At 38.6% G+C, this 12,344-nt stretch overlaps 1 protein-coding gene across 1 annotated transcript; it reads left to right on the top strand.

The window, feature by feature from the left end:
* Positions 1 to 693: 693 nt before the first annotated feature.
* On the top strand, positions 694 to 7,461 carry LOC109487566 (glutamyl-tRNA(Gln) amidotransferase subunit B, mitochondrial-like). The gene is made up of 14 exons (XM_019791574.1): positions 694 to 869; positions 1,089 to 1,244; positions 1,846 to 2,002; positions 2,306 to 2,419; positions 2,817 to 3,021; positions 3,145 to 3,267; positions 3,544 to 3,657; positions 3,952 to 4,081; positions 4,597 to 4,783; positions 5,300 to 5,436; positions 5,854 to 5,932; positions 6,077 to 6,199; positions 6,529 to 6,618; positions 6,940 to 7,461. Exons 2-14 carry the CDS (start codon positions 1,129 to 1,131, stop codon positions 7,069 to 7,071), a joined length of 1,707 nt encoding a protein of 568 aa, XP_019647133.1. The 5' UTR covers positions 694 to 869; positions 1,089 to 1,128; the 3' UTR covers positions 7,072 to 7,461.
* Positions 7,462 to 12,344: the final 4,883 nt, after the last annotated feature.

A 12,344-nucleotide genomic window follows, 5' to 3' on the forward strand; every position in this document is an offset into this window, starting at 1 on the left:
GCCAATATGGCGAGGCCCCCTGGGACCTGTAAACTGGCCATAGACAAAGAAATACTAACCCATAAAACTGTTCAAAACCTCATATTCCAGCAAAATATGCACCCAGAAAAGAGTTGAATATTTTAAGCCGAGTCCCTTTCAAAGTACGTTCGTAAAAATTACAAACGGTGCCTTTAACTGTGACGAAAATGGCCATTTTCAGCTTCCCATGAATGGTACAAACATTTACAGTGCAGTTGCGCTACCTAGCGATTTGGATGAAAAGTGCAAGACAAGAAGGTGTTGTCTGCATACAAATTTTGTCGTGCGAATATCGTCGATCTTTAAGTACATTTAGCAGGTTCTACGCTAAACCAAAGACAGATAGGTAAAGATATATCTACACTAACACTTTCACGGAGGATGAGGCGGTTTTCACGACGGCTGAAGCAACAAAACGACGGCAAAGTTGCTACTCCACATCGTCGGCCAGCGTCCACTATGGCGGCTAGAGACAAGCTGGAGTGGCTCGCAAGTTCTGGTACGTCATAACTTTCTCGCAAGCTGATTGGCTATATTTTAGGACAAATTTAGGAAAATCCAGCTATCTGATTGGTGCATTGAGTCCAAATTTGGAACAAATTTGGAACAAACTTGCTTACTGATTGGTTGAAATTCCTAAAATTGCCGCGCCCGGGGATGGTGCGCAATCTTCTCTGTTTCGTTTCAATTTTAGGACAGGCTCAACAGCCAGGGCTCGTGGTTCCTGCCTTGCCGTGTCACAGGGCCATGTGTTCATCATGCCATGCCGAAATATATTGCAACATGTCATGTTTACTCATCAAATCATACTGTATTTCGGTAGATTTCACGTTATAAGATATAGCAAAGTTAATAACTTTTAACATTTACTAAATTTGGTACAAAAAATATTTTAATCCATATCTCGCCCGATTTAACGTTATACATTGCTACCCGGCTATTTTTGTCGCACTTAAAGGTGCTTCATCCTTACTGTTTAATGGTCGAAACCTCATATTCCAGCTAAATATGCGCTCAGAAAACAACTAAATATTGCATGAAGAATGGTTAAGACATTTACCGCGCAGGCGCTCTACCTAGCGATTTGAATAAAAAGTGCAAGACAAGATGGCGTCGTCTGCACACAAATTTTGTGTCGAGCGAATTCTTTTGAGTTGTCGTCGATCTTTACGTACGTGTAGCAGGTCATATGCTAAAGCAAAGACGAAAAAAGATCACACAAGGTAAGATATTTGAATTTAATAGCTATTGGCGCCCTGTAGATGTGTTAATTTGACTTGGCATGACGACGATGCACCGCCCCCCTCCCCACGTAAAGGGTCATAAATTCTCCTCCATCACGCTGCCCGTTGCGCCCCCTCCCGTCCACAACCCACCTCTGCAAAATCCTGCTCAACTTCCCTTCCAAATTCTAGAATTCTTATAGTGGAGATAACAGAATCTTTATTATGTATTACTGTTAGCCAACTTGCCATACATTTGTGAGAGCCTGCATATATGGGGATGTCCTGACAACACTCTATGCTTAATTTTGACAGCTGGCTAAGTATTACACTGAATTCAAGAGGCCTCACCATTATGCTCTTCGATAAATTCCGGGTAGCTACAACGCATTAGGTAAAATAAAACGGTGAATTACGCTCTACGCAAAATGCGCCAATTACGCTTGAATTAGAGCGGTCCGTCTACGCTCCACATAGAATTAAAGCGGCCAATTATGCTCTACGAAAAAGGGCATGCAGACCCCCATTTATATCCGATACTATTGTTTACCTACAAGGTTGATTTTCAAATTGTTAACTGATGTCTCTTGTTTCTCCACAGCCCCCTCCCCGGTGGCTGGCAGGGCAGGGTGGGGTTAGAGATCCACGCACAGATCTCCTCCAACTCCAAACTCTTCTCAGGCTCACAGGTCCAGTTCTCAGCACCACCAAACACACTTGTCTCACCGCTGGACGCATCCTTGCCAGGCACTTTACCAGTAAGTTACATTAGTCCATTCAATTAGTATGCTTCTGAATAAGGCTCAAAATACTGGGAGCAAATGCACTTTTTTGGCGCCCAAATAGTAGACAAGCAAGAACAATTCAAATACTGGTTAGTGGTCTTTTGGTATAATCAATCTCTTACCAAAGCATTACATTTGTAGAGGTGGTAATCATTAGCAGTAAACATTTGACTACTAGTACCTCAATCTGTAACTCAATCGAATCTACATTTTCCATGCCATTGGTACAGCATCTGTCTTTCCTGAGTATGTTCTTTCCTTCCCTCTATCCCACAGGTGTTGAACAGACGGTGTGTTGAGGCAGGTGTGCTGACGGCTCTAGCGCTCAACTGTCACATCAACAGACGATCTCTCTTCGACAGAAAACACTACTTCTATGCTGATCTTCCAGTAAGTATAATACAACTTCAATCTATAGCCTAGACTGTTGACACATGTACAGCACAGAACACAGGTTAATTATGGACCTGAAAGCTTTACGTCTGATTTAATTTTTGTGTTTGAAGATGGAGGTTGTTATAACATTATTTTGCAGTCGAAACTTTTATTCCATTCATGACATACAAGTGGAAAATTGATGCCCTGTATAGATAGGCTTTTTTTATTAGTTGTTTTAATGTTCACAACTTCAAATGAACACTAACCTTCTCTCCACCTTCTCTCTGCCTAACTCTGTAGTCAAACAGCTATTTTAGCATGCTAAAGCCCAAAAGGGGTTAAAATAAATATTTATTTCAAAATAAATCACTTGTTTCTTAAATCAATCACTTGCTTCATTCACCACTAGGCAGGCTATCAGATTACCCAGCAGAGACTGCCATTGGCCGTGAATGGTCACATGACCTTTGACGTGTATGATGAGAGCCGGAGTCAGCGGCAGGTGCTGAAGTCCTGCCAGGTGCGCATCAAACAGCTGCAGCTGGAGCAGGACAGCGGGAAGAGTCTACATGACCAGGAGAATGGGGAGGTCCTGGTGGACCTGAACAGGGCTGGTAAGGTTGTCTATACAGTCCACATTTCAATCAACATTGTTTTTCTCCTTCAGATATTGTCATGGCCATTGTAACAAAGCTGTAGTACCTTCCCCAGTCACCAGGAGTGCTGTAATGTTTCAGGTGTGGCCCTGATGGAGATAGTGACAGAACCAGACATGGTGGATGGTGCAGAGGCTGCCGCCATGGTGAAAGAACTGCAGCTCATCCTGCAGGCCCTCGGGACCTGCGACGGCAACATGTCAGGTCAGACCATCTAACTATTTATGTAATTTTGAATTTCTTAACGCTCTGAAATGCTGTTTTCTGCATTTGAGTAGATGAGTTTAATCTTTTTTCATATCTTTACATACAGAATCTTTGTCCATTCAAAGGTGACAGATTGGGCAAAGTTTTTTTTCCAAATGATTGAAAGATGGACACTTTTCAAATATGGAGTTGAAGAAGCTGTCTAATAATGTATAATATATTGTATTTCTGTGACTCTCTAATACTGATACTGTGATACACATATATTTCCAGAGGGTTCCATGAGAGTAGATGCCAACATCTCAGTCAGTAGGAGTAATGAGGAACTAGGGACCAGGGCAGAGGTCAAAAACATCAACAGTGCTAAGTTTGTACAGAAGGCTATAGGTATGTATAAGTAGGGCAGTTTTCCTAGACATGTAGTATTTCCTTTGATATTTGATTATGATATTTCTGAATATTTCAAAACATCTCACAAGTCCCCTTTTATTCTCTGCTACCAACAGAGAAATATTTGAGTAGTTTTGATCAGTAGTTTCAGCACAAATATGTGATATAGATGTTTTGTATATAAGAATGACTGGCTTGTAGAATGTACAACACATTGATTGTAAATACTTACGCAGTCTGCAATGTGGTATCACAATAAAGGTTCTAACTTTCTAAATTGATATTTCCTAGAGTATGAGATGCAGAGACAGATCAGAGTGCTAGAGGGCGCCGGTGAGGTGGAGGAGGAGACCAGGTACTTTGACTGGAAGGCAGGGAAGACAATATCTCTGAGGGACAAAGAACAGAGGCACGACTACAGGTAACAATACCAACTTGTGTTATGTCAACGTTTTTTGTGCATCAGCCGTTACCAGTCTGTGTTGATCCTAGCAATGACATGTATTATCGCCAATTACTATGAATATAAATGATATAAATATAATAAAAAAATCGAATTCCAGCATACCATTGCTATTGCCATGATTTTTTTGTCTAGTACACCTTGGTGTGCAGTGTTCTGTTCTTACATTGAAGTTGAAAATAAAAATGTGTATCAAAGTTATAGTCAGTACTCAGTAGTCTTGCACTCTTTTTGTCTAAGAAGACAGTTTTCTTTGCTTCTTTTGGCTTTGTCAGACGCTGAGCATTGCTCTATGCAGTTTTTGCTGCAAAGTGCCTCTCATGATCAAGTACATGTATGATTGGTACTAGCCTGGCAAACTCTGCCACAGAATTTACATCAGGACCTTTAATTGGCATCTTTCTTTTCTCATATCAGTACTTTTGTAAGAATAGATCTGTAACAAAATTAATGAGATGTTGTATTTTCTCCAGATACATGCCTGAGCCCAACCTGCCTCCCCTGATCGTGTACACAGACGCCACGTCCCCCCGTGGCATGCAGGACAGTGTTGTTAACATCGACAGGATACGTGAACAGATGCCAGAACTTCCTGATACCACCAGACGCAGACTTGTAGAGAAATACGGCATCCAGTTTCAGCATAGTGTGGCTCTGGTGGTGAGGCTTAGGATTATACGATTGTATTTCACATTAATTTACTTACATATTATTGATAGAAATTTACCACATTGGTGGAAGAAGAGAGGTACTAATTTGCACAAAAATCAAGTTTAGAAATACTGTTGGTGTTAAGTGACTTTTTCAAGGGTACAGCACTTGTACGACTTGTTCTAAGTCTGACTTAACAACCCTGGACAAATCACCAAGTCAGCTTTCTTTTTCATTGTGACACAATATCAGTCTTTCTTTTTTTACTGGTGTCAGTGATACTAGCTCTACAATAAATTATGTATAACCAGGAAGTATTGAGGAGAGCAGATGTTTGAAAATGAAAAATAAATCATACTTGAAACTATGTAGTTGCATCAAGGAGCTTCTATAGAAGCTTCTATAGAAGCTCCTTGGTTGCATAAGGGAATGGATAGAAAACTTCGGAACCTTGCAAGGAACAATATTTGTCTTGAGAAGAAATTATAGGAATATTTCTACCCCAACCATCTTCTTTATCTCTAGGGCGAGGGTCTTGTTGAATACTTTGAGACGTTGATAGATGTCAAGGGCAAAGGTCGTGACCCCAGGTCAGCGGCATCCTGGGTATTGACCGACCTTCTGGAACAGCTGCACAAGAGGAGCCTGACCTTCCAGGAGTGGTGGGTAGAGGGCGCTTTTTATTTGACTCGTGATCTTTGCACTTCAAGTCGTTTGAAGGGAAAAAGACTGTTGCTACCTGCCTTCATTACTTATACATGTATTATTAACTCACTTAAGCATTAATGCAAATGTCAATGCTTAATGCTGCATTATGCTGTAGTCATGTAACTGAAACAAGAGGCAAGTAGAAAAAGAAAGCCACTCCTGGTCCCGGGCCGGAAATCGAACCCCAATGCTCTAACCATTCGGCTAAAAGGTCTAGACCCATCATCAGATCAGTAGGTAGCACTTATAAACCCACTGTAACATAATTATAAGATGTTACATGTATGTACCAAGGAGGTTATTCTCCTTGTATGTACATGTACAAACCAGAAGTCATTTTTCATTTTTTGCTTCCCAAATTTTTCTTTCAGTTCTGTCACAGCGAGTAAGTTGGGAGAGATTGTGGATCTAGTGGGCATGGGAACAATTTCCAAATCAACTGGGAAGAAGGTTGGTTTTTATACCATATTATTTTCTGTATCTCCCGTGCTTTCCATGTTTTTGTTGAGATTTATATCATTCATGCTGCTGTTGATATTTTAATTTGCATATTATCAATATTAGATAGATTTATAAATATTCGCAATATCACAGTCTGTTGTGTTATACAAAGCACATATGTTACAACTTACATGTCCAACGAAATATATTTTCTGTTGGATCTTTTCACAGATCCTTGGTCTGCTGTTTGATGGAGACAACAGAAGTCTGTCACAGGTGATTTTTAGTAACATATCTCTTTATTATCATACTTGCCATCTTCTAATTCAGTAAAATGTTAACCAACCCATCCTTTCAAAGGCATCAAGATTTCTAGCACAAATGATATCCTGCATATAGTAGATATAATGCATATGCTTAACAATGAATGATAATCAACATTCTAGTAGTACAGATGTTTCAGACTTACCAGGTACCATTTGCTCAAATACTGCATCTTTTTACCATTATTGTGGACTAAGGCATCTCAATATTTGTGTGAAATTATTTCAATGTGCAGCTTATTTTCCATGTTTTATCATGACACTTTCCCCCTGATACAACAGATTATAGAGGAGAATGAATGGGCTCAGATCAGGGATGAGGAGACACTAGGCAGAATATGTGATGACATCTTGGAGAAACACACTGAACTGGTAATGTTTATTTTTACTTGCTTGTTTTATCTGTACCTACGTTGTCTATGTACTAGTATTTTGTATCAGTTTACAGTCATACTGTACATTGTAAAATATATGCAGTGATTTTATTTTTGTGTTTTTCACAGTATCCTCTAAATGCAAAATAATGACACTGCAAATACATGTATGTGTTCTGTATTTCTATCTTACCACAGAATTGTTTCAACTGTGAACTTCAAACACTGTAGAAACCTCTTTTTCCCTCATACCACAAAATAAGTCACTTAAAGTAATTGCATTTCCAGTACAAAAATTGTATGGTCTACTTTCTTGCAGGTGGAAGCATACAGAAAAGGCAACGTAAAGGTTGTGAACAGGCTGATGGGCGAAGTGCAGAAAGCGACCAACAGATGTGCAGAACCCACTGTTACAAGTAGAGTTCTGAAACTAAAGCTAGAAGAACATTGAAAAAACATCTTGGTCAATTTTTTTTTACCCTCCAGTGGCTTTGTATTCATAAAACATAATCACTCCTACTAGACTATTCTATTTGTCTGGCTGGTTGTACATTGTACTACACTAGGTATTGTATAAACTGGTTTCACTAGCTAATAAAATAAAATTGAATACATGTTGGTACGTAGTTCACTATTTGTTTTGGCTCAGATTTATTTTAGCATTTATTCTAGAAAATTCAAATCATACACTATAATATTTGTATCATTTTCCACCCCAAATCATGAATTGAAAAACTGAGTTGAAACAAGCTACTAGTAGTATTAGTATTGTGTATATGTATGTGAATAGCACAATGATAACAAGTATTATCAAAACTATTGTCTTGATGTAAGGTTAATTTTTCTCAATATAGAATGCAAAGACAAAATGTGTATCAGAATTTTTTCTTCAGTGTGTGTGTGTGCATGTGTGTGTGTGTGTGTGTGTGTTTGTTTGTACAGGAGCTACTTGACTAATTTTGCATAATCCTTGTCTTGACTTGTCTAACTTTTGTTTCCTTTTGGACTTTCAAAAAAATTGTCTTCACTTACTTGAATATTAATCAATAGTTCGTACTTATCAACCTGCTTTTCTGACAACTCTCCAGTGTCACTGACGAGATGTAGTGGATGCTATCTGAAACGTGTCCAAACTCATATCCAGTTGCTTGAGTAATTGTTCTTGGAGTAACACCATGTCCGCCCATAGAAGAACCACCTACATTCATGTGCACCATATTCAGCACGAAATGAGTACACATGTGGACATCATCCTTTTTCCCTTAAAATTTTGGGCTTTTATTCAACTGTTCCATACTGGTGTAAGGGATGCCGAGAGACACCCGGCTGGCCGTCACTCCAAAAACATTACGAACTGTCACCCCAACATCTGCATTGACCCTCAATGATTTATGACCCTATCGCCTCCAAGCAGATGTTCCGGTGAAAGCTAAGTCTGACGCGTATTTGGTTTTCTATAAATTTGGGCCTTTAATTTTACCTGACTCATAGAAAATTTTAACTCTACTACTGGATAAATTATGGAGATTACACTTCGACGTTTCGAGTGACATCCACCACTCTTCTTGGCGTCACTATCGTTCATCTGCTTGAGCAAGGAGGTTAACTTAAAAATCGTTCTTAAAAGCTCCTAGATAGAAGTGAATTTTTCGTTCATCGATCTAATTACCATATGAATAAGTCGGATTGTAGGAGGTATTAAAAAAGAACAAACTTTGCCAGGGGATTGCGGTTCTATACGCCTGACATCTGCTTGGTTTTCATTCATATGGTAATGAGATCGACAGCAAAAAGTTCACTTCTGCAAAGACTCTGACCACTTCTGCAAGCGATCAGCTGATCACTAAATCAGGTTTTGGCGTATAACTCGAGAATGACGCAAAATTGGGGAAAGGCAATATGTAGGAATAGAATGGAGACCACAAAGAGTATGGCCTCAAAACAAGGAGGCCGAGAAATGGCAAAAGTTTCATTTTTCTAAAATTACAAAACAGGATATTGATCCCCTATCACGCCCCCGTTTTGGAGCACTCGTTCGGAAAAGGGCCGTATCTCGTTAAGGAAGAAGCCTCGCTCATTCCCAGATTCGGCCAATTTGCGACTTGGGAAACGCGATGGGCTCTTATGGGGGTTTTACTTCAGGTCTTTCCTGCTCTTCTTCTTGAACTTGAGGCTCGAACAGACTATCTAAATATCACAAATGTACCAGAAAAATACTGTTTTATTCTTGCTTCTGTTCATTTTGGGACAAACATTCCTAAAACGGCTCTTATGACCGACTGAATATGGACCTTTTTCGTCACTATTTGTACCATATACGTTTTCACTCAACAAGGAAACTATAATGTAAATCTTAATAGATCTGCTGATTTGTCAATACTTGTATCCAAAATATTCATAGTCAAAGACATTGACTAAAAAGTGCCGAAGTTTTTTTATTGTCATGACAACTTTAGAACAACAGCAACATGACTAGAATTCAATGTTCCCATTACATTTTGTATCACCCATGATGGTATATGTCTAAATACCTTCTTACATATACTAGTATGGCTTGCTGTCCTTCGTGACATCTTATCGCTAAGGTTACATTCAAGAAAGTTTATTTCTGACTTTTCCAAAAATGAAAAGGAAAAAGAACTTGAACAAAGGGTCAGAAAACCTTTTGACATAAGCATTTTACTTCAGTATCATACAGTCAACAGCCCTCAACAACCAATCTCTTAACAAATACACAACGTAGTATGAAAGCTCACATACAGTGACTCTTAGCTCCCCACAATTCATCTTGGAATATTTTGGCCTGAGAGTGAGAAACATGTTACATTCCATAACATGACCTAAGAATGAGTTTTTTTTTTACTATGTTATGTTACAGTAGTAATCCTGAGAGGTGCATAATACTGTATCTGGTGTGAAAAAACTAGATGTACTGTGGACCAACCTTGAAGACTATCCTAGAACAAAAATAACCTATTTCATCACCATAAAAACCAGTAATCATGGTTACTGACAGGTCTTAGTTGTTTGAAAATAATATGCATAAACTGTGTACAGGGGTCTCCCCAGGAATTTTTAGGGGAGTGGTGCTTGAATTTTTTTGGAGGGCACGCAGTGCCCGACGCCGAAGCGCGGCTGTGAGGGGGAGAGGTCCCCCCCCTCTCCGTAGGAGAAGCTGTTGCATTTTACCCTTCTGAAATGCAGTTTGTAGCCTTCTCCTGCAACCTGAGTTAAAAATCTTACTAACTAAAGAGATAGAAAATCAAGCCAAATTAAGTACAAATGTAGGGCATTAATGAGTATCTGTACAACAAAATATACACATCCATTTCAACATAATAATTAGTTGGTATGGTACATTGTCTAGTCTGGTCAAAGTCTGGATTCTGAAGAAAAAAAACTTCTGAAGAAAAAAACTTCTGAAGAAAAAAACTTCTGAAGAAAAAAAACCTTCTGAAGGAAAAAAAACTTCTGAAGAAAAAAAACTTCTGAAGAAAAAAAACTTCTGAAGAAAAAAACTGAAGAAAAAACTGAAGAAAAAAACTTCTGAAGAAAAAAAACTTCTGAAGAAAAAAAACTTACTGAAAAAAAAACTTACTGAAGAAAAAACTTCTGAAGAAAAAAAATTCTGAAGAAAAAAAATTCTGAAGAAAAAAAATTCTGAAGAAAAAAAATTATTCAGCACAAAGTTTTGATTAGTTTCCATCCCATTGTTTTCCTAAAAATCAATAATGTGATTTTATCAATTTTAAACGCCCTAAAATTAGCTAAATCGGCGCTTTAGGGTGATTGCGTAATATGCGTGCACTATGACCTTTGACTTTTTACGGGTCATGCAGTTCTGTGCCGGCCGCCCTCCCACCCCTCGGCCGTGCGTTTTATGGGAAAATTTCTACTTTTTTAGGGGTTTCGGGTACCTAAAAACTAACACCAGAGGGAAAATAAACCACATACGTTATTTTCATGGTAAATATCGCTAAAATGGACCACGCATTTTTCTTCCGCGGTACCGATTTTTAAAAAGGCCTCGCCATGTGCTTCACGCCGATAGCGACTCGCCTTCCCCCGTCCGGTTTTGTGAGCAAATTTCTGCTTTTTCAGACGTTTTGGAACTTAAAAACCGACAGCAGGCGAAAAATAAACAATATACATTATTTTCATGGGAAATGCCGCTATACTGGCCCAGACATTTATCTGTTGCGTTAACCGAATTTTGCGGCCGCCACATGCTCATGGTGCGGTACGGTAGGGAATTTTCCACGGCTAGTTCGTAAACGCATCGGCTTTATAAACTTATTTTCGGGGTCGAGGGCTTTGTTTTACAAACCAATCAGACAATTAGCGTTGTTTACATGACTTAAAAACGCTAGCGGGGCGCCCGATGTTCCACCAATGACAGCTATTCTCTCGGTAGCGTCGTGCGAAATGGTCATTGTTTACTCGTTTATCGCCCATTCACAAGTTTCAGAAACAATGCCGACGGGAAAATGGACGCCACTCGCGTCAAGATTTCGATGTTTTTTTGCCTATTTATCCGCGAAAATACGAAGAGAAGACCCTTAATTTGAAAATTTTGGGAGTGGCGCTAGAAATTTTGGGAGTGGCGCACCGCCGTTGCACCATTGCCTGGGGAGACCCCTGTAAACATGTGCATAAATAAGTACGATTAGGATGTTACAAATCCTAACTTAGAGGTGTTGGACTTCAAGCTTCTATAGGGGACTGAACAGTGGAAAGGCTGCTAGAAATGAGATTGACTCAAGCTACATATGCCTAACACACAGAAAAACAGAGGGCAACCTAAAATGGCACTAAAATACCAGGTACATATTGGACCTACATGTAGGTTACTCACTGAGCAACTTGTAATGAAAAAAAACTCATAAACTATTTCATAACATGTTAACTTTACTGTTATAATATAAAGAGTATATACAATAAATACAGATTTTACAGATAACCTACATATATCTAAGTTTATTAATATTTTGTGTATAGACATGGTCACATGTACCATGAAGTCTCTCTTTTAACTCCATGCATGTAATTACTGCAACATAACCTAGTATAGAAGACTACTCTACATATAAGGTTCATCTCAATTGGCATAACAAGTGCATAGAATAAAAATATATAACTGTGGAACATAATACATGGCTTTGCAATATGAACAATTAAGTACAAAGATGTAATTTTATAAAATTAAAGTTTAGATTAATAATAATCAACATAATATTCAGATGACTATTATGGCTGTTAGTCCTGAATTGATAAGCACCATGATTTTTTCAAATTATCTTGATAGATATAAAGTACATGTACATGAGATTCACTATTTATACATAGTTGCCTGAGTCAAAATGTGTTGGTGATTTTGAGTGAAAAGTATGCATATTGAGTGCGGACTGAAATAAAATCAATGGAATTATTGATATCAAGTAATATGCATATCTTCATTATCAATACATGTACATAAAACTGGCATACACAGGGCTCCAAATACCACTCCTATACAGGCTAGTGCAGATGTAGTTGTGGAAGAATTTCTTATGTCTACCTACATCTGTCTACATGTATGTACTACTGTATGTGCTAAAAGTAACAGTTACTATATTTTGTGCAGTAGAAACAGCATAAGTTTTAACTACAGTGGATCTGTTTCGGGTTTTCAGCTATAATTTGGTCCAAGATCCATGGCTGACACACACAAAAAAAAGGTTGTAG

The sequence above is a fragment of the Branchiostoma belcheri genome, unplaced genomic scaffold (genome assembly GCF_001625305.1).
Source record: "Branchiostoma belcheri isolate BF01 breed outbred unplaced genomic scaffold, Haploidv18h27 scaffold9, whole genome shotgun sequence".
In the NCBI taxonomy this organism is placed as follows: domain Eukaryota; kingdom Metazoa; phylum Chordata; class Leptocardii; order Amphioxiformes; family Branchiostomatidae; genus Branchiostoma; species Branchiostoma belcheri.

Excerpts from the sequence above, each read along its gene's own strand:
- LOC109487566 (XM_019791574.1), top strand. The coding sequence starts at position 1,129 with ATGGCGTCGTCTGCACACAAATTTTGTGTCGAGCGAATTCTTTTGAGT. Across the intron at positions 4,082-4,596 it reads GAACAGAGGCACGACTACAG|ATACATGCCTGAGCCCAACC; the intron begins GTAACAATACCA and ends TATTTTCTCCAG. Across the intron at positions 5,437-5,853 it reads AGCCTGACCTTCCAGGAGTG|TTCTGTCACAGCGAGTAAGT; the intron begins GTGGGTAGAGGG and ends TTTTTCTTTCAG.